Below are 22679 nucleotides of genomic sequence, written 5' to 3' on the forward strand. Positions count from 1 at the left end.
TTAAATTTGATCAAATTTACCAAAATTTTAACATAAAAAGATCGATAAATTTTCATTTTAAACAGTAAAATAATTGATTAATATTCCGATCTTATTTATAGACGTTATTGATTTCTGTAAGAGTTCTTACCAAATGTATAAAACACAAAAGCACTTAATTAAACAAGCATTAACAGAGCGTTGTATATTGGTCAATAAAAGTAAAACCTTACAAAATGGCTGTTCGAATAATAATCTTAAAGAAAACATTTCTTGTTGTGCTGGTTCTAGGTTTTGTTTCAAATATCACTCAAGCAGGTAGGTATTTATACATTTTCTGCATATAAAATGAATCCACCGAGAATTAATACACATAAAACTTTGATATGAATACCATCAGGGACTGATATATAAACTAATAAGTATTAGTATATACTAGTAGATCCCTACCTGATAAACCATTTATTGTTTAAATATACTTAAGGTAGGTCCGTACTTTCAAAATTTTCTGTCAAACTGATCATTTTTTAACTTGAATACCTCGAATAACTCATGAACTAGCTAAAACACCCATAAAAAAACATATCTTTGCAGGTTAATTTTAGTACAACATGTCTCAGAGTACATACCTCTAAAAATTCAACAGCCAAAATTAAACATAAAGAAGTGTGATATCATATTTTACTTAGCTATGCACCAAATCAAATTAAATTTATATTAAAACTTGTGGAAACAAAAAATATTCATTTGCCAGGAGAATATTTGAAATTTTTCCTGGAAAGCATTAACAAATTGATGTTGAATCTGCCCACGTCTTTAAGAATAAAATCTCAAAATATCTTCATTTCTAATAATTCTCAAAATCTTAACTGTTTACATGCCATTTTTTCTTTATAAGTAGTAATAATTATATCTAAGGTTAACAAAAACACAAACTTTATTATGATTGACCAGAAAAATTTAACAAAACAGCCCTTTGAACACGTATACCCCCATTTTTGGAATATCACGTTTTTCAACCATTTTTTACAAAATTTTAAACGAAAGTAAAATTTAAAAAGATGATATAGGCCTAAAATCTATTAAAATAGATCTCCAGTTAGTTTGTTTTAAAAAAAAATAAGAAAGGTGTAGGTTCATAAACGCAATTAAGAATTTTGTGTCTGTGTATGTGCTAAATCCTATGGACAGAGTGTAAAGTGTTAATTTCCATAAATAGTATATATATCAAACGCATATATAATCAAATTGACACTATAATTAATAAATATATACTTATTAAATTATTTTCAAGCACCCAAAATATTTTATTTCAATAAAAAAGTGATGATCAGAATTTTATATTGGTGTGTAAAATTAAAACCGGATCCGTAAAAGTATGGACCTTCCTTAACTCTAGAACTTAATTCAATTACCAGATTCGTATAAATGTAAAAAACTGATCAAAAGTTAGGACCATTTTTAATGTTTTTTTTCAAAAGCAGGTCAAATTCTACCCTCAACTGTTCAAAAGTTATGGCCAAGGTTAGAGTGTGGTAAAAGTTTGCAAAAGGGGTCAAACTTTAAGGTCAAGGTTACGAGGTCATAAATCTTGGTTTCCAAAGAATTAAAGGTCTTGTCACAAGAAATACACTTGTGAAATGAATATATGAAAAGTATAGTTCCAACCAATCAAACGTTCTGGGTAAGGTTAAAATTTTGCAGACAAACAGACAGACAGCTAAACATGCAGACGGTCGGATAGGGCAGAAAACTATATGCGCGATATTTGATTGTAGTGTTCTATGATACAAGCTACAAAAACAAATCATTAAATATGTCGGTATGACATGGTGATAAAATTTGATAAAGCGTAATTATGCCCCCGTTATCGAAGATTTGGGGGGTATATATGATTTTCATGTCCGCCTGTCTGTCTGTTTGTCCGCCAAAAAATTACTCCAGGCTTTTATTTATGTATCACAAGTGCATTCTTTGTGAGAAGACCAAATTTCCCTGCATACCAACATATTTGCCCTTCTAACCTTGACATTGGAGTTTGGGCCACTTTTGCAAAAAAATTCAAAACTTTGGCTTTAATTTTTGAACATGCAGTCGACGTAATAAGGGCTTTTATACTTCACATGTATATTAATTGTGACAAAACCTTAATCTACTATTATGAATATTTTTGACCTTTTGACATTATTTAGAGTTTGAGCAGCAAAAACAAGATGCATTTGTAAAACACGGATGCCCCCGTATGGCAGCTTATGACGAGGGTTGAAATCTCTCAAATGCATGTCAAACTCCAAAGGCCAAGGTCAAAAGTGTTGGAACCCAAAGGAAGGTCTTGTTACAAGGGATGTACCTGTGAAATATACCCCAGTTCTAACTGTTCAAAAGTTATGACCAAGGTTAAAATTTTTAAAACGTGGGTCAAACACTTACGTCAAAGTAAAAACATTTACACCCACTGAGAGGTCTTGTCGCAATAAATACACACGTGAAGTAAGAAAGCCTGGCTCCAACTGTTCAAAAGTTATGGCCCGGTTTAAGTGTGGTATTCTTTTTTTTTTTTTTGTAAAAGTAGATCAAACTCCAAGGTCGAGAGGTTAAATTTGGTGGTACCCAGTCAAAAAGAATAGAAAAACAGACAGACAGGAAAGAAAACAATGTACCCCAGGGATCTTTCGATCCGGGGGCATAAATAACCTTGGCCATGAATTTTGAAAATTTAATACTAAGGTGCTTACATTCATGCATGTATTCCTTCTTAATTAATGGCCATTACATTAATATGTTGGTGCTTGGGTATTTATATTTCACAAGTATATTTATTGACACAAGTCCTTTCAAATGACCGAGTAACAACAAATTTGATCTTTTGACCTCAATTATTAAGTTTGCTTTGCATTTGAGAAACTTCACAAATCTTCACAAAAAGTTTCAGTATTTCACACACATACATCTTGTTTTATCACTGAAGCTGTTGGGGATGATGAGAAATGTATCGTGGACAAAACTAAGCCTGCATCAGACGAAGGGAACTACATGGACTGTACAGACGAGTCCCTGGTGGCCCAGGGCAAGACCGAGTGCTGCTCCCAGGAGGCCTCCGTGGGCTGCTGCAAGCCCGGCGAAAGGTGAGTAGAAATATAATCACGTGATACACTGGATACCTCTATTTAAAGAAACAGTCTAAAATTTGATTCTACGACATTAAAACTTTTTTTTGTTAATGAAGATAATTACTGGTAAGTTAAAATATTTTTTTAATTAAAAACCATACACATCAACTGTATACACATGTACTAAAGTGGTAATGTCTTTTTTGCAGGTGGGATAAAATGATTGCCATTGGAGTAGGTATAGGAGTGACTTTTATCCTCCTGGCTCTATTGTACATTTACCTATTTTGGTGCAAAAGGGGCACAGTTCCTTGTCTGGATCGCTTGTTTGATAGAGTTCAGAAGAAATACTACGCAGTAGAGGACAATATACCGTAAGTTTCCAGCAAGATTGGCATAGCATTGAAGACAGGGTGGATGGGGGTCACTATAAGTCGTATAAGTGCCACGCAATATTTTTTTTAAGTTGGTAATTCCAACTTTAATCTTGGCTTTTCCAACTTTAAAGTTAGAAATTCCAACTTTAATCTTTACTTTTCCAACTTTAAAGTTGGTAATTTCAACTTTAATCTTGGCTTTTCCAACTTTAAAGTTGGTAATTCCAATTTTAATCTTGGCTTTTCTAACTTTAATTTGAGATCTCCCCCTTTTTATTTTAGTTTTTCCCTTTTATTTTAAACCATTACCAACTTTATTAATGTAACTGTAATACACTGGAACAGACTGGGTATCAATAAATTTTCGCAACCTAAATGGGGGGGGGGGGGTTGCAGAAGAGAGGCTCTTTAAGAAGGGTGGACGGGTCCATAGGGAGTTATGGTATAAAACTTGAATTATGCTTAATAAAGTTAATATATACGAGTACATTGAAATGAATTGGTTAGCAATTTTTATCTGTGCCAGTTTATTTGTTCAGTGTCAAATTTTTATTAAGTAAAAATAAATCTACGTATAATGTAAAGACTACTGTAGGATCCTAATTTATGTTAATGTTAATTTCTTAAGTTATATTAAATAATAAAATGCTTTCTTTGTTTGATAGTATGGCAATTAATGTCGAAGCTGTTGCAGGAAAAAAATAGTTACATAACCCTCGTATAAAGACTTTCAGTCAACTCTGTACATGACAGGATTTCAAACTAAGATATTTAAGAGATCGGACTTTTATTAAGCATTAAAAAAAGAGACCGTATCAATTTTGTATATGGAGCATAATATTTTCAGTTTGGGGCACTATCAACAACCAACTACCAATATTATATGTATGCAACTTCTGTATTATTGGTGGTGGTGGGGGGTGGGGGGGGGGGGGGGGGGGTCGGCAACCGCCAAAATTGTATCTTTTCATTTTAATAACATGTATAAAACGTAACACAATTTAAGTTACAAAGTATCTAAGACAATTTAATACATAAAGCCGAAAAAAGTTGGATAAGCCAAGATTAAATTTGGAAAAGCCAAGATTAAAGTTGGAAAAGCCAAGATTAAAGTTGCAATTACCAACTTTAAAGTTTGGAAAAATCAAGATTAAAGTTGGAAAAGCTAAGATTAAAGTTGGAATTACCAACTTTAAAGTTGGAATCTCCAAAGTTGGAAAAGCCAAGATTTAAGTTGGAATTACCAACTTTAAAGTTGGAAAAGCCAAGATAAAAGTTGGAAAAGCCCAGATTAAAGTTGAAATTTCCAACTTTAAAGTTGGAAAACCCAAGATTCAAGTTTGAATTATCAACTTTAAAGCCAAGATTAAAGTTGGAATTTCCAACTTTAAAGTTGGTATTACCAAGATTAAAGCTGGAATTACCAACTTTAAAGTTGGAATTACCAAGATTAAAGCTGGAATTACCAACTTTAAAGTTGGAATTACCAACTTTTAAAAAAATATTGCGTGGCACTAATACGCTTCCATAGCTATTTTCACTTTTATCAAGTTTTGATACTTTAAACAAAAGAAATAACTAAAGAAAAGCGGATAGAAGAGCTCGAATAAAAATTTGAAAAGCCAAGATTAAAGTTGGAATTACCAACTTTGAAGTTGGAAAAACCAAGATTAAAGTTGGAATTACCAACTTTAAAGTTGGAATTACCAACTTTAAAGTTGGAATTTCCAAAGTAAAGTGAGAATTACCACTTTGAAAGTTGGAATTACCAACTTTAAAGTGGGAATTACCAACTTTAAAGTTGGAAAAGCCAAGATTAAAGTTGGAAAAGCCAAGATTTAAGTTGGAATTACCAACTTTAAAGTGGGAATTACCAACTTTAAAGTGAGAATTACCAACTTTAAATTGGAAAAGCCAAGATCAAAGTTGGAAAAACCAACTTAGAAGTTGGAAAAGCCAAGATTAAAGTTGGAATTACCAACTTTAAAGTTGGAAAAGCCAAAATTAAAGTTGGAATTTCCAACTTAAAAGTTGGAAAAGCCAAGATTAAAGTTGGAATTACCAACTTTAAAGTTGGAATTTCCAACTTAAAAGTTGGAAAAGCCAAGATTAATGTTGGAATTACCAACTTTAAAGTTGGAAAAGCCTAGATTAAAGTTGGAATTTCCAACTTAAAAGTTGGAATTACTAACTTAAAAAAATATTGCGTGGCACTAATACGCTTCCATATTACATGTGTGTATATTATTCGTTAGAAATTCTTTCGTTGAAAATCCCAAACTTGAATATATTGTTCGTCTTTGTAGGGAGGGAAATACATTTTATGGAAATTTCAAAACGTTTTCCTCGATATATGAGTTTTCTAAGAAACTCACGAGGAATCGAGGGGGGGGGGGGGGGTCATAACTGGAATAAATTATAGAGGAAAGGGGATTCTTAACCATTTGTTTTTTATGGAAGAAGAAACCAAAATGTGATTACAAAGCAAAAACATAAAGTTTGTGCAAAAAACAATATCATAACTTTATATGCATGTGTACTAGTATTTCATAAATAATGTTGAAATTTCGCCGTTTTGCAGATGCTGTGCTAGTAGAACGGAACAGAGAAAAATGGAGGCTGAAATAATGGCGAAGTCTAAGGACCAGCCAGCTTTGTCCCTCCCTGAGGACGTCCATGATGAGACGTCAAATGACAGGTGGTGGGACGGACAGTTCATCAAAAACGAATAAACAGACTCTTCACATATAGAATGATTTTGTTTTGTCTTTTATACAGCAACTTGCTTATAAGGGATTCATATACAAGGAAATCTAGATTGTATCTTGAGATGCTATACTAGTAATTAATGACTGTACAATTTCTTTCAAAGTCTTGTTTAGCATATGAAATATATAGTTTACAAATTATATCATATATGACTTTCTTACTGGAACAGTACACATTTCTTATTACAAGGTTAGTGCTATACAGCAACTTGCTTATAAGGGATTCATATATGGTTATAATCTAGATGTTTTGTTGTATCTAGAGATGCTAAAAGTAAAATGAGGTGCACAATGGCTTCTTTCATAAAGTCTTGTTTTCATATTTACAGTGGTAAGCTCAATTCGGAGAGCAAATTAATAATCAAACGTGATAGCTTTTTATCTTACTGGTTCTAGATACACATTTCTTATTACAAGGTTAAATAACAAGTTTTTATTTGGAGAGTTTCATTTTTTATGCACCCGTAACCGAAGATTCGGGGTTATATAGTTTTTGCCCTTTCTGTCCGTCTGTCTGTCTGTTTGTTCGCAAAACTTTGCTCTTGCCCAAAAGTTTTGACTGTCAATGGGGCTATGGCTTTCATATTTCACATGTATATTCCTTGTGATAAGACCTTTCTTTGGGTACCACCAAATTTGACTTTTTGACCTTGGAGTTTGACACACTTTTACACCAAAATCGAAAACTTTTACTTTGGCCATAACTTTTGAACGGTTGGTGCTAGGACTCTCATACTTCACATATATATTCTTTTTACCAAGACCTTCCATTGGATACCAACAACTTTGACCTTGGAGATTGACCTACTTTTAAAAAGAACTTTAACTAACCATAACTTTTGAACAGTAGGGGCTGGGATTTCAAACTTCACATATGTCTTCTTTGTGACAAGACCTTACGTACATTGAATACCAACAACTTTGACCTTGGAGATAACTTCTGAACGGCAAGGACTAAAGCTTTAATACTTCAAATAAGTATTCTATTCTTTATATCAAGACCTTTTACTGGTTACCAAAATTCTGACCCTTTGACCTTGACCTACTATTTAAAAACTTTAACCTTGGTAATGACTTGTAAACGGTTACGGCAAGAGCTTTCATACTTTGCATATGTAATCCTTGTGTTAAGGCCTTTCTTTAGAAACCAACAACCTTGACCCTTGACTCCAAAGTTTGACTGGCCAAACCTTTTGAAGAGGCGTTGCTAGGGTTTTATATTTCGTATTTGTATTTCTTGTGAGAAGGCTTCTTTAGGTACCAACATATTTGATTCACATTTCAGAAAATTAAACCTTTGCTTTGTTGTCATACATTTTGTCTCTGGGTTTGCAGTGCATGATTTTGAATTTATTATAAGTATACATGTATTCACTGGGGAAATTCAAGATATAGTGTGTTTTAGCAATACATATATTATACATGTATATCAAAATTGAATTTACAAATTTTTACAACAAATTTTGTTGTGAATTTTTTTTTATGTGCATACAAAAGCAAATCTTTGTTGCAGCTCAGTGTAGGGCTGTCCCAAGCTTGGCCTGTTGAAGTATTTCTCATTATATATCTCGACTTAAAATCTTACCTTGAACTAAGTGATGGAAAATTTTTTATCATATCACATTAATACCAGAACCAAATGAACGTTGATCCTTCAATAAATAGATGCATTACTTATTTCATACATCGTTAATCCAATCGCAGCATTGTTAAGGCTGAAAAAATGGGGCGGGGCCTAATTTATAAGGGAAAAGTTTACTGTGACGTCACACAAAAATATGACTTTTATGTATTCCTCAAAATACCTGAAAATGAAATGATTTGCAACTTTAAACTGTATTAGCATTATAAACAACAAAAAAACTTATTAATGCATTAAAAAAAGTTGCTAGTTAAATCCTAAGTAGCTGGTTATAAACAAATCACTGATCTTGATGAACTTGTCAATCATGACGTCATTTTGGTAAACGATGAAAAATGCATTTTATTATTAAACGGAATATTATATACAGGTTTCAAATGGTCGATTAATACCAATGTATATCCTATGTTTATTGCATTTATTCATTAACTATCAAGAGAATGTATTTAATTAATCATGTCGTGTTATTATGTACAGGTTACCTATATTTAACAGCGAGATGCCTCATAAAATTGTACTTTCGCAAGGGCATACACTGAATAGATCTTAACCATTTTTTGAATATAGATATAGGATATTTTCCTTAACTTGAAAAGTGCTGCTGCTTTCTTTAAATCGAGAGCGTGGTTTTATAAGTACACAAAATATTTGGTAAAAGTCAAACATATTTCGACATTGGCCCATTTACTTGAAATTTTAACTATTAAAACGCGAATTCTATTCAATGCAGCAACATTTTCAGAAAGTACAAAGTATGCAGAAACAATTAATAGCTGGAGTTTTTAACTTCAACTAGGGTATGCCCTTGCAATATTGAAATTTGTTAATGACCTACATTCAGTAGACATATTATGCATTCATCACGTGACTGTCCATCGATGGGACCAAACTTCATACAGTAAAGAGTGGGTTATACTATGCTATTTCCATTAGTATGTAAGTTCTTTGATAATAAAACAGCTTAATTAAAATAAATCCAGTTTTAAAAAAACCCACTTTTTGCGCGTCTATTTTCCGTTGATTTCTCATAGTAGGCCTTAACAGTGCTGCGAAGCCAGCAGATTTTAAGACACTCAACTGCATAAACTGATGAAGATACATCTACAGAGATTTCCATTGGGGAAACTGAAGGTATTTGTAACTGACAAGCACAAAAAACAGTCAAATCCTTTGTATGTTTTTCATATTTAATGATACAATCATAAAGAATCATGATTTTCTTACACATAAACATTGAATGGATAAAATACACTAAATAGATTAACAACAACCAATCAGTTTGGTCCAGTACCCTTCCTCTCAGTCCAAAGAGATTAACAACAACCAATGTGCCTGGTCCAGTACTCCTTAGTCTTCCTCATCTTCCTCCCTCCCTAGAGGGGGACTCCTGCTTCCAGAACATGCTGACCTCTCTGACCTTGGGGCACTCCTGGACCGAGAGCGGGACTGCGAGGGCCTGATCTCATCCAGAACTTTCTCCTGGTCTGCTCTTGGAGGGCTCTCCTTGTCAGAACCCTCCTTGTCGTTTCTATCATCTGAGCGATCTCGACTTCTTCGTGGAGATTTGGAGGAGGACTCTTTCCTTTTTTCACGTTTCGGTGACCTTGACCTGGATTTTCTCTCTCTGTCCCTGTCTCTTCTACAAAGAAATCACATTCAACTTAATAAAAATAGCTTTAAAAAGCAAAACTGACAACAAAGTCCACATAAATGGTCATAACATTACATCCTTTATGCAAATTTTAAAAGTTGTATGAAAATTTAATATCAAAAGTTTATTTTTCAAGCAATTATAATTATTGTTTCCATTTAGAATTTAATGAAGAAAACTTGTTTAACCCAGTCAAAAATGCCATCCTCATAATAAAATAGGCAAGCTACAATTTTATAATTTGGTTTTGTTTAATACAAACCTGCTGCTCCTAGACCTGGAACCTGACCTAAAATAAAATAAATAACAAGGTATAAATATTCTGAAACCCATAAGAACCTTGCTGTATTTAAAGCCAAGGACCACAAGGAATAAAAAAAATTGGTGCAACTTTCCTTGTCTTTTTGAAATTTAATTGCTTTATGTTTTGGGTATATATTACTGTAACTTGACTTCAAAAATGCCAAATATACAGACATTTTTTTGCTATTCACAGGATTAATTAATATACGAGATTGTTTGAAATCATAAGATTAGTACAAGCTTACCTATCCCTTCTTCTTGACCTGGATCTGAAACAGTGAAAGATAAGTTTATTAAAACAATTTAGTACTGTACATCATAAATTTCTTAACTGGTCACAAATGTCCAATCTGCAGCTTTGTTTATTTAATGTTTATTGTATTGTTTATGAAAGATGCGTAATGCCATTGCTAAATAAAACATCAAAATACTAATTATGTTTACGATATCAATGAAAAAACTTAACATCAGTCATCTAAATGAAACAAGATACACAACAATTTGATTTTTATTTGGGATACACATGATAAAGAACAAAAATATTAAAAATATAGGTACAGTAAAACTCGGTTATAGCGAAGTCCAGGAGACCTGTGAATTTAATTCGCTATATCCGTAATTCGTTATATCCGTATAACAAATTCGTATAAACATTTATAGCGAGTTCGCAATATGAATTTTTTTCTTCAAATATTACTACTAAATATTGTAACGGTCCAGAGATTTGACAGATAAGTTTTATACAGAGTTATTGAACCTGATTATTGTTGACATTTGTAGGAGAGTTGAGATGAATTTTTAATCTATGTGTTATAGTTACTTGACATGCAGGAATATGTATTAATTTATGCTTTGCATGTAATTGATAGGTGATTATTGACAAGTTTAAGTGATTTACATGAGTTGAAATAGTTTGTGCACATGTTTTGAGTTACGTAGAAATCAGCTGATCATGGCAGTAGTAAAGTTGTGCTGTTATTTTAGCTTACTTCATGTTTCAGGTACTTTAATTGGTCTTCTGTAGAAGATTAACCATAGATTTATAGATGAAATCATGTTTTCTTGAAGTTTAACTTGTTTTCAGTTAATTATTGGCAGTTTAATGTCCTGTTGCAAACTGGTAGATTTGTTTACGAACTTGGCGGTCGTAAATTGTGTAGGTCGAGCCCGATCGTAAAAGTTACGATAGTTTTAGGATTTTTGGAGTTAATTGTGTTATTTGTTGATTTAGAGATTAATTTACTTATTCTAATTGAAGAATGTATTTAGAGATTACTTTCATTCAGAAAAGTTGTCTTGTATGTAGTTATTAGATTTTTCTATAGACTTTGCATTTTACGGGAAATGTCACGAGAGATTCTCCAACGTTTTCCAGTGAGTCCAACAGTTTCCAACATTTACGTCATGTTATGGTATAAAAGAGAGAGATTCAAGGAATTTTTGCTCTTCTGCTAGGTTGGTTTGTTTAGAGAAGTCGTGTTTTAGGGGTAAGGAGTTAGTATGGGTTGGGCGTTTTTAAATTAGATTTAATAATGACTTTTTAGTTTTATTTTAAGAAGAGCCAGGGTTAGTTTAAGGATATTTAGGAACTTTTGGAATATTTGTAGAATTTTATAGGAAGTTTTGGTCAGATTTTAGTGAATTTTAACTGAGAATTGGACTTGGTTAAATTTTGCTGATTGTTTGAATTTTTGGTAAATTGTTGTTAAATTTTAGAATTACTTGAAATTGTTTAGGTAATTTATACATTTAGCTAAGGAAGCTTAGTGTATTTCTAAATTTTGCTACTGTTTTAAACTGAAATTCAGACTTAGGAAATTTGCAGGAATTACTGGTGTTTGAAATTTGTTAGGAATTAATTAGGTTTAAGGGATTAAGTTTTTAGTTATTGGTTTTTACTTTCATCCAGGAGGTCTGGAAGGAAGTTCTGAGAATTAGGAGTTTTGTGAGTTGTATTGAGGTTGGTTTTAGGTAAGTCAGGACTAATAGGTGACACAGACAGACTGAGACAGAACTTAGAATTTGTTTGTTGATTGTTTAATTGAGAGATAATTATTATAATAAATTGTAAAACTGTATTTTGTCTCATTTCAAGTACAGAGATTTACAAGGTTTTATCAAAGTGTGATTTTCCAACAAGATGGAAATTGTGGGATTTAAAAGAGTAAGAAATGAGTATTAATGAAATAAATGAGTATTAGAGAATTTATAGTGACTTCCTTAGATCTAGGTTGTAACAAGCTTGAAAAATAGAGAAGTAAAACAGAGAGATTTCGTGTATTAATAAATTTAGTGTAACTTAGAGAGCGCGGGTTAATAAAAGGAGGTTTAGGTTTTGGGCAGTGGTGTATTATCTGAGTTCATTGATTAAAGGGAGATAATTTAGTGTGTGGTGATATAAGATTAAAGAGTATTGAGTTTTTAACCACTGTTCCATACTAGCCCTCCTGAGCTCGGGTTGAGCTGTGTAACGCAAGCCTTGCCACGAAAGATAAGACAACCCCTATAGATAGAGTGAGGGAGTGCGGTCCCAGCAGTAGTAGTAGGAGAGGTACCGTCCGCCCCCCCACCCCGTTACACTTGGCGTCGCCGGTAGGATTTGTACTTCCAACCAAGGAGTGTTGGTACCACAAATCCAGTGAAACGAACATCTCTAACTACAAAAATGGTGAAGAGGAGACAACAAGCCTCAACAACTAGACGTGAGGGAAGTCAGGCTGATCATGAGGAGATACAGCAGATTACAGATGATGAGATGAACACTGAAGCCTTAACTGTCACTGAAGGAGAAACAGATTATGAAACTACAGCAAATGAATTTGGGTCATCTGAGGAAGATGACATGCCAAATACTGTCAGACCACAAATCAACGTTGGAGCTGAAGTCCATATGAGAAGCAGTCCATCACTACCAAGCATTAGGCGAGAGACAGATCCACATGAAGTGAGAAGGCCTACACCATTGAGGCATGTTGGAAGACCTGGATTACGGAGGAGGTTGGGAAACGCTGATCTAACAGAACCAACTCCTACAAGAAATTCTTCCAACGATGCGGGAGACAATTCACTTGGTATTTTTAATGAAATAAAAGGAGCCTTGAAGGAGATGACGAATCAGATCTCAGCTATCCAGACAGCCTTTGCGGGATTCACCGACCAACGGAATTCTGCCCATGCTGTTGAAAACCTGGAAAATGGCAAGTCCTCTGACCGCCTAGCGAGGAGCATGGCACATCGGAGGAGGAAAACCCAGTTAACACCCAGGGACCAGTATCAATCCCCCTCATCTTCAGAGGAAGAGATAGAACCAATACCCAGGAGACGGTCATCAAATGGCAGTGTCAGGACCAGTGAAATTTTCCAACCAACCCACAAAGGCCAGAAATCAAATGTGAAGTTACCAGCTTTTACAGGAAAGGCTGAAAAATGGGAAGTTTGGTACAACAGATTTGAGGCTGTCGCCCATATTGAGCATTGGACACAGGAGGAAAAACTGCGTGAAATCCTCCCAAGGCTACAAGGAGTAGCTGGGGAGTTTGCATACGGACAGTTACCCACCTCAGTCCTAAGTAACTACAAACGCCTACTGAAGGAGCTACAAAGCAGATTTGGTGAAGTTGAGACTACCAAACTCTACATAATGCAGTTTACCCGCAGGAACCAACAGCCTGGTGAATCAGCCGAGGAGTATGCTGCTGAGCTTAAACGTTTGTATGATAAAGCTTACAAAAACAGAGGCATCTCAATCAGACAGGAGGATTTGTTAAGGAGATTCCTCCTAGGACTTCGAGACCAGAAGACAAGGATTTATGTGGAATTGAATAAGGAGCCTGAGACAATCGAGGATGCTGTATATCATGTGGTACATTACCTGGAGACCACCAGATATCCCCATAATCCAGAAGACAGTGACAAGAAGGAAAAGAAACCCACAAGACAGGTCAATGCTCCAGTCAAGCAGAAACCTGTTAAGAAATCAGTAAAGCCACAGGAAAAGCAATCAACAGCATGGAAGTCTGCACAACAGAAACCCCAAACAGGTGCTCCAAGGACCATCACCATACAGGAAGGAGATCTTCAAAATCTGGTAAAGCAGTTGGTAGAGGAACAAATCAGATCTCAATTACAGACACAGTCTACAGAGAGATCATCTGATTCCAACCAATGGCAAGGGAGGAGGGAAAATCCCACTAGTGCCTTCAATGTAAGATCACCTTACCATGGTAACCTACCAGCACCCAAGGGACAAGCAGATCCTCAAACAAGCAGAGTAAATAATGGAATTTGCTTTGCTTGTGGCCAAAACGGACATTTTGCCAGGAGCTGTCCACAGAGGAATCAACAGAAAACTCATAACAATGAAGGGAGATTCCAACAGAGTACTCTTAGTACTGCCAATCAACCATCCAATGATATCCAGCGAAGTGGAGATGTAACCTTACAAAGTTACTCTCCAAATTTGACCCACTTGTCGTCAAACTAGAGAGGGTCACTCCTGTTGACCAGGGAGTGACCCAAACTGATGGGAAAGATAACGGTCATAGGAAAATGCAGGAGACAACACAACCAACAGGAGAAACCACCCTTGGTGATCAAGGTATCACACAAATTGCAAGACAACTCATGAGGAGTGAGGGCATCTACATAAAAGGGAGGATTCAAGGCATGAAGGTCATGCTCACAGTCGACACAGGAGCAATCCGGACGGTGCTGTCAGACCGGGCCTACAGGAAGATCCCTGAGGATGTACGACCCCACTTAGAGAAGTCTTACATGTTAACCAGTGTAAATGGCCAACCTCTGAAGGAGATGGGGAAAGCCAAGTTCAAGTTTGAGTTAGGAGAATTGAAGTTTGAGGAAGAATTAGTCGTTGCTGAAATTGAAGATGAAGCTTTATTGGGATTAGATGTGCTGATGAAGGGTCCAGGTGGACCAGCCATCATTAATCTCCATGAGGGTGTCATCCTGTTGAATAGTTGTCCCATCCCTTGCATACAGAACCATCAACCCAGCCCACTGGGGAAAGTTTGTGCTGTGGAAGATTATCAGATTCCCTCCAAATCAGAAATGATTGTGGATGTACCAGTACTTGTTGATAGAGAAGAGGATGAGTTTAGTGAAGTGTCAAAAGGTTTTACAGTGAAACCGTTGGAAAAGTTTGCTGCTAGATATCCAGAGACAATGGCAGATAATGTTGTTGAGAATAATGATGAAGTTATGGGTAGTAGAATCAGCATGGAAATCTCTGAGGAAGAGGTGAACACCGTGATCATCCAGGGAGATGAAGAAGACAAAACTAAGAAGTTTGACTTAGGATCAGACATATTGATGTTACCTCAAAGTCAAGGAAAGGATACCGGCTATGGTGCAGTGCCAGTGAAGAGACTGTACTTACTGCCATCTGTAAAATCCACTGTCTATGGTGGCAACGATGGAACCTTCACCACAGCCTTACCTGTGCAGTGGGAAACCAACGTTGGAATCATCAGGAATCTCGCCATGAAGGGGACAGGAGAAGGGGGCATTGGTGGAGCAAGACCCCCATCATTCACAGAGGATCCACATAAGGAGAACACAAAGGTAAACGTTTTACAGCTTTGACGATTACCATGATGGTATGAGGTGATGATGATGAGCCAAGCAGAGATGGACCATAGGACCAGACAGTGATGCTTGACGGGAAGAAGTAATCTGACGAGACGATGCCTTGATGAGAAGGACCAGGAACTGCGCGTGATCGTGTTAAATGGAACTGTGCTAAATGGAATTGTGTTAAATGGAACTGTGCTAAGTGATATTCTATTCTAGGAAAGAATAAAGGACGGTAAATTAAAGCATTGATATGTGTAAATTATAGCCAAAGTTCTTATTTCAGATATTATGTCATAATATTATAATGTATTGATGATTGTACATTGTAAGGTAGACACTTTGACCTTAATGTTTAGATTTGACATTTACTTGAGATAAGTCATTTGTGAGGACACAAATATTTTGAGAGGAGGGTAGTGTAACGGTCCAGAGATTTGACAGATAAGTTTTATACAGAGTTATTGAACCTGATTATTGTTGACATTTGTAGGAGAGTTGAGATGAATTTTTAATCTATGTGTTATAGTTACTTGACATGCAGGAATATGTATTAATTTATGCTTTGCATGTAATTGATAGGTGATTATTGACAAGTTTAAGTGATTTACATGAGTTGAAATAGTTTGTGCACATGTTTTGAGTTACGTAGAAATCAGCTGATCATGGCAGTAGTAAAGTTGTGCTGTTATTTTAGCTTACTTCATGTTTCAGGTACTTTAATTGGTCTTCTGTAGAAGATTAACCATAGATTTATAGATGAAATCATGTTTTCTTGAAGTTTAACTTGTTTTCAGTTAATTATTGGCAGTTTAATGTCCTGTTGCAAACTGGTAGATTTGTTTACGAACTTGGCGGTCGTAAATTGTGTAGGTCGAGCCCGATCGTAAAAGTTACGATAGTTTTAGGATTTTTGGAGTTAATTGTGTTATTTGTTGATTTAGAGATTAATTTACTTATTCTAATTGAAGAATGTATTTAGAGATTACTTTCATTCAGAAAAGTTGTCTTGTATGTTGTTATTAGATTTTTCTATAGACTTTGCATTTTACGGGAAATGTCACGAGAGATTCTCCAACGTTTTCCAGTGAGTCCAACAGTTTCCAACATTTACGTCATGTTCTTGTATAAAAGAGAGAGATTCAAGGAATTTTTGCTCTTCTGCTAGGTTGGTTTGTTTAGAGAAGTCGTGTTTTAGGGGTAAGGAGTTAGTATGGGTTGGGCGTTTTTAAATTAGATTTAATAATGACTTTTTAGTTTTATTTTAAGAAGAGCCAGGGTTAGTTTAAGGATATTTAGGAACTTTTGGAATATTTGTAGAATTTTATAGGAAGTTTTGGTCAGATTTTAGTGAATTTTAACTGAGAATTGGACTTGGTTAAAATTTGATGATTGTTTGAATTTTTGGTAAATTGTTGTTAAATTTTAGAATTACTTGAAATTGTTTAGGTAATTTATACATTTAGCTAAGGAAGCTTAGTGTATTTCTAAATTTTGCTACTGTTTTAAACTGAAATTCAGACTTAGGAAATTTGCAGGAATTACTGGTGTTTGAAATTTGTTAGGAATTAATTAGGTTTAAGGGATTAAGTTTTAGTTATTGGTTTTTACTTTCATCCAGGAGGTCTGGAAGGAAGTTCTGAGAATTAGGAGTTTTGTGAGTTGTATTGAGGTTGGTTTTAGGTAAGTCAGGACTAATAGGTGACACAGACAGACTGAGACAGAACTTAGAATTTGTTTGTTGATTGTTTAATTGAGAGATAATTATTATAATAAATTGTAAAACTGTATTTTGTCTCATTTCAAGTACAGAGATTTACAAGGTTTTATCAAAGTGTGATTTTCCAACAAGATGGAAATTGTGGGATTTAAAAGAGTAAGAAATGAGTATTAATGAAATAAATGAGTATTAGAGAATTTATAGTGACTTCCTTAGATCTAGGTTGTAACAAGCTTGAAAAATAGAGAAGTAAAACAGAGAGATTTCGTGTATTAATAAATTTAGTGTAACTTAGAGAGCGCGGGTTAATAAAAGGAGGTTTAGGTTTTGGGCAGTGGTGTATTATCTGAGTTCATTGATTAAAGGGAGATAATTTAGTGTGTGGTGATATAAGATTAAAGAGTATTGAGTTTTTAACCACTGTTCCATACTAGCCCTCCTGAGCTCGGGTTGAGCTGTGTAACGCAAGCCTTGCCACGAAAGATAAGACAGCCCCTATAGATAGAGTGAGGGAGACGGCGGTCCCAGCAGTAGTAGGAGAGGTACCGTCCGCCCCCCCCACCCCGTTACACTATGTTATTGAAGCAAATATTACAAAATATACCGTCACTAACTAAGGTTTTATTATGAATTGAATTTTATATTCAAATGCTACAAGAAAATGAAGTCAATTCAATTTAGCAAATTTTAAGATCTTTGAAAGTTCGTTATAAAAGATGTAAATTTCATTATATTTAACCTCATCGGGACTCAAAATGAGTTCGCTATATCCGTAAATTCGTTATATCAGAGTTTGTTATAACCGTAAAATTTCACAAAGATTTGTTAAGAATTTTGCCGGGGACCCAGAAAAACTTCGCTATATCCGTGAATTCGTTATATCCGTGTTCGTACTAAACGAGTTTTACTGTATACATAATTTATGTAATTGACCTTGACCTGCTTCTTCTTGACCTTGACCCACTTCTGGAATGAGACCTTGTTCTTCTCCTTCGGCGATCTCTGTAAATACAAGAAATAGGTATCAAAGAGTGAAGCAGGAGTGAAATGAATGAAAATGTTGAAATTACATGTAATATGCATATCTACTGTTATATAGAAAAAATATCTTCATCACATCAATTTTTGGGGTCATGAACATTTTTTTGAAAGGGAAGGGGATATAACCAAATTAAATCCCTGAAAGGATCAAACTCTTATATCATTCTTCTATAAATTTTGAGAGTTTAAGGCATAACATGGTGGCATACTTAATTACTAATTCATCCAGATTCGTTAATAAATGCTCCAAGCCCCTGTAAATTTTGGTCTCCTGTTCATGAAGATCTGGTAACCTGCTGTTTTTTTTGGAAAATCATGTACATTAAGCTATATTTTTTGTTCAATACCTGTATACTGGTTTCTTTGAAATGAACATACTACTGACTTGACAATTCTTGAAGAATTTTAAAAGAGGCCAGCACCAGCAAAGATAATCATGCATTTAAAAAGCTTTACATGCTGTGGTTTGAATGGAAGAATTTCTAGAATATGAGAGGAAAATGAGGTTTCTTGCATAATATTTAATTCTTTTGGTAAAATAATGGCATGGATAAATGACTTTACAATCTAACACTTAATGTCATTGTCTACAATTAAGTTTGTTTTTCCATAAACACAATACTTACCCCTTTTGACTAATAGCAATATATCACATTATTTCTTATACACAGGCCTACATTCAATACCACTCAATGCCCACCACAGAGGGACGCACCATTATTTTTTCAGGGGGCGCACTTCCTGAACACAGGGCTGTTGACCATAATCAACCAATCACACTTTAGAGAAAGGTCCGATCCGCAAAATTTTCGCGGCGGACCACCATCATCAACTCAAGCCATTGCCAACTCTTTGCCAACACAATCAATATACCATTACCACTTGCCTGATAAAAACATTACGGAGAGTCATAAATGGAGTGGAATTCTTCAGATAATTTCCACTGTTAAACAGTTTTTTTCTTTTCATTTTTTTCATGATAATGGAATTGTTAGTAAGTGCAAAGTGGTATTTTTGTTCTTTACCTTGTGAGGTAGTTAGTATGCAAAAAGTTTTGAAAGAGGAAATATGTTCATGTTGGTTACCCATTTTTCAGAGTGACTAAAAATATCTGGTTCTGCTAGTGAAGATGCCTCTCATCCTCTTGCTCTTTGAATGACAATGTAATTTACAATCAAGAACTTGATAAACTCCTGCCAAAAATACTACTTCATTGATGATGATATTTGAATTGCAAGTTGGTAAATAAGAGGTATGGATTTAGACATAGATGAATGGGAAAAGTTTATTTGAAAATTGAAAAATGTCTTCAGAACCCAAACACAATTGGCCTGCATATAAACAAAACAAACAATTATCTAGGTAAATGGCAATGAGGCCACAAAGCTCATTTTCATAATAATAGCTGGTTCCAAATCAGGGTTTCTTTTCTTTTTTTATTTTCTCAAAATTGGGTTTGACTGAAGAAGGTGTTTTAGACATCCATTCTTAATAAAACAAATTTTTATCTGTGTAAACAATAAACAAATATTGATCAGACATAATGAACCCTCAACCATGGAGTGTGAAAGGATTTTTTTAATTTGTGGAATTGTTAAGTTTAAAGGGGAAAACGGATTAAACTCTCAAATTAATATTTTTCCGATTCCTGAAAATTAAACACATATAAGATCACACAGTGTAAAACAAAATCTAGTTACATATTGGAAAGAAAAATTGAAAAATATATATTGTTTAAATAATTATTTCATTAAACATAATTAGTGAATGGCTAGAGAACTGTACACACCGACTTCTGTTTCTTCGCCTTTGTCTCCAAATTTCAACACAGTCCCTGGAAAAATGACCCTTCTCTCCACAAGTATAACACCGTAAATTTGGATCAAACCCTCTCCTCCTTCTTCCTCTTGTTCTTGGTCGTGCAAATGAGCATCTGACTCTTCCTCCTGCAAGAGGTCTTTAAAAAAAGGCCATATACAGCACAACTTTTAGTTTGAAATATTCAGTTTACTGGCAATGGGAATGCATAAAATGACACTGCAATGTTTAATCCAAAAAATAATTTCTTTAATCAGAGGAAAAGGACCGGTCCTACTAAACAGAGAACCCTAGAGAACCTTAGGTTTATATGGTGAATTTTTATATGTTTTATGCGCAATTGAGTTGATTTGTATTAAATAAATAGTATTTTATACATAAAATCAATTAGAAAGTTATTTTATGGAAGTTTTCATCGGAAAAACGTAACAAAATAGATGGCGAAATATTTTTTGACATCCCGATCCCGATTGACTTTAAAAAAACATTGTTTATCGCAATAAAAATTTTTATCAGGCCAAAATAAAATTATAGTTTGTTTGGAATTGCTGCCAGCCTCATTAAAATACCCCCCGCTCAAAAAATTTTATTGGCAAAATATTAACAATATTTTTTTTATCGTTTTATCGTCTTACGTTGTTTTAAATGTTTAGTACAAGTTAGTTCGTTCGTCGAAATAGCTTTTTAAAAGTCGGGTTTGAGCTCACATTAATTTAACAACTCGGGTCAATAAAACGCTTTCTTCATAGTATTTATGATATAGCAATTATAGGTTGCGATTTGACAAAATAAAAGCCGCCAAAATGTCAGACCATATTGGAAACATTCAAGCGATGTGTTGAAGAGCAGAACATTTATGCATCTCTATAAAGATAAAAGGTGAATAAAAAAATTAAATGGAATGATACATCGATACCTGGAAAGAGCTATTGTAATAGATTGCACATTGAACATGTTGAACTTGATAAGTTAAGTCCGTCATGTTGAAAAAAAAAATGATCGTCCAGTTCCCACTTAAAAAATTACATGGATCAGAAACGTTTTATTCCAAATACTAAAGGAAAAATGTTGTCTGTCAGTATGACAAGTCTTTGAAACGTAATGTTAAAACTGATGCATGGTGAAAACTCGAGAACGTACCAAGCACCCCCTCCCGGTTTTCCACAAAACATCCCAACTATTCCTAAGAAATTTTGTGTAGTTCAAACTTTTTGCAAGCGTTGTCTTAACAAAGGGGTAAATTTCAAAAAGAAATACTACGAAATATACTGATAAAAGTATTGTTTAATAAAGATTTCTCAAAATAAATTAGAAGTTTGATGCTGAAATTTAACTATTAATAAATGAACAGATTTTAACATCTAAATGAGATTAATATTTGAGTACCGTTCTGTGTATATCTTTTTTTCAAAATCGGACCAAATATTAATAAAATAAAAGAAAGAGGATAATAAATGGAAATTACCACTGTTCATTGAGATTTCATTTTTTATCATTTAGCTTCAATTTAAATAAAAAAAATAAAATCCCTCCCTCCCTCCTGGGTCTGAAAACCCCCAGGCGGCAATTCCAAACAAACATTTTTTTAAGGATGGCCTCACGCAATTTTCACATTATTTTTTATTTAATTTTAATGATATGTATAATTCTTAAGCAATTACTCTGATCTTAAAAATATTAATTAATTTCTTACTAGTTTTATCATGAAAGCTATGTTGAAGTTTTAAGAGATTATAGTACTCTTTTAAATAAGCAAAAAACTTGTCAAAATATATTTTTTTTAAAATTTGATTTTGTTTTAACATGACATATTAGTTATCTAAACTATAAATATTTCATTTACAGACAATAAATAATTTAAAATCAATAGGGTTCTTTAAGGTTCTCTAGAGTTCTCTAGGGTTCTCTGTTTAGTAGTACCCGAAAAGGACTAATTATTTCCTTGTATAACTTAGTTTAACTAGTTTCATTTATGATAAGAAGACTTACTTCCCATCCATTTCTCTAATAGCTTTGTCAGCATCCTCTCTGTATTTGTATACAACAAATGCGAAGCATGGTGGGTTCCTTGCAACCCATACTTCTACCAATGGCCCAAACTTTTCAAATGCTCTTTCAATGTCTCGCTTGGAGGGATCCATGCCCAAATCAGCTACATGGATTCTGTAACCCTCCTCAGGAGAAGGGCTTCTGCTGTCATAACTGGCACTCCTGCTGCGTCTGCGATCATAGCTTCGACTACGACTTCTTGATCTAGATCTTCCCATTTCTATGTGTAAAAAGTGTCATTTGTATAAATGCCAGGATCTTTTAAATCTTCCTGGTCCTACATCAATTCTAGGTCTACCATATTTATGTAGTCAATTAAAATCATGCACTGTTACGCATATTAGAACAGATTATAAGTTAAAGTAAAAGAAATATTGATTACGCAAGGAAAGCTTAAGACTACGCATCTAAAATTGGAGAAATATGGGGAGAAAAATAAAACAAATGTTCTTACTTCTTCCCCGCAAGTGCACGCCTAAAATCAACGTTAATGTGACGCTTTAATAGTTAATATGTCAAAACACTATATCCTAAACGTTTACGTGATAATGAAAATCTGCAAAAAATAGAAAATAAGATTATTAAATAAATTTAATCACTGGATTTTTAATTTTTAAATTATTTTGAAAAGA

At 34.2% G+C, this 22679-nt stretch overlaps 2 protein-coding genes across 3 annotated transcripts; one reads left to right on the top strand and one right to left on the bottom strand.

The window, feature by feature from the left end:
• Positions 1-215: 215 nt before the first annotated feature.
• On the top strand, positions 216-6198 carry LOC134252685 (uncharacterized). The gene is made up of 4 exons (XM_062735182.1): positions 216-297; positions 2948-3104; positions 3299-3463; positions 6048-6198. Exons 1-4 carry the CDS (start codon positions 216-218, stop codon positions 6196-6198), a joined length of 555 nt encoding a protein of 184 aa, XP_062591166.1.
• Positions 6199-9045: 2847 nt separating this feature from the next.
• LOC134252692 (serine/arginine-rich splicing factor 7-like) lies at positions 9046-22605 on the bottom strand. 2 transcript variants are annotated; one of them, XM_062735190.1, is made up of 7 exons: positions 22502-22605; positions 21988-22267; positions 19970-20137; positions 18079-18141; positions 10076-10099; positions 9790-9816; positions 9046-9515 (listed from the first exon to the last, which is right to left on the bottom strand). In XM_062735190.1, the coding sequence occupies exons 2-7, from the start codon at positions 22263-22265 to the stop codon at positions 9224-9226; spliced, it is 852 nt and encodes a 283-aa protein (XP_062591174.1). In that variant the 5' UTR covers positions 22266-22267; positions 22502-22605; the 3' UTR covers positions 9046-9223. The 2 variants fall into 2 exon arrangements, with proteins under 2 accessions (XP_062591174.1, XP_062591172.1); XM_062735188.1 differs by having other exon boundaries at positions 18073-18141.
• Positions 22606-22679: the final 74 nt, after the last annotated feature.

Source organism: Saccostrea cucullata, unplaced genomic scaffold (genome assembly GCF_032062105.1).
Source record: "Saccostrea cucullata isolate Sc308-1 unplaced genomic scaffold, CSIRO_AGI_Scuc_v1 ctg99, whole genome shotgun sequence".
Taxonomy (NCBI): domain Eukaryota; kingdom Metazoa; phylum Mollusca; class Bivalvia; order Ostreida; family Ostreidae; genus Saccostrea; species Saccostrea cuccullata.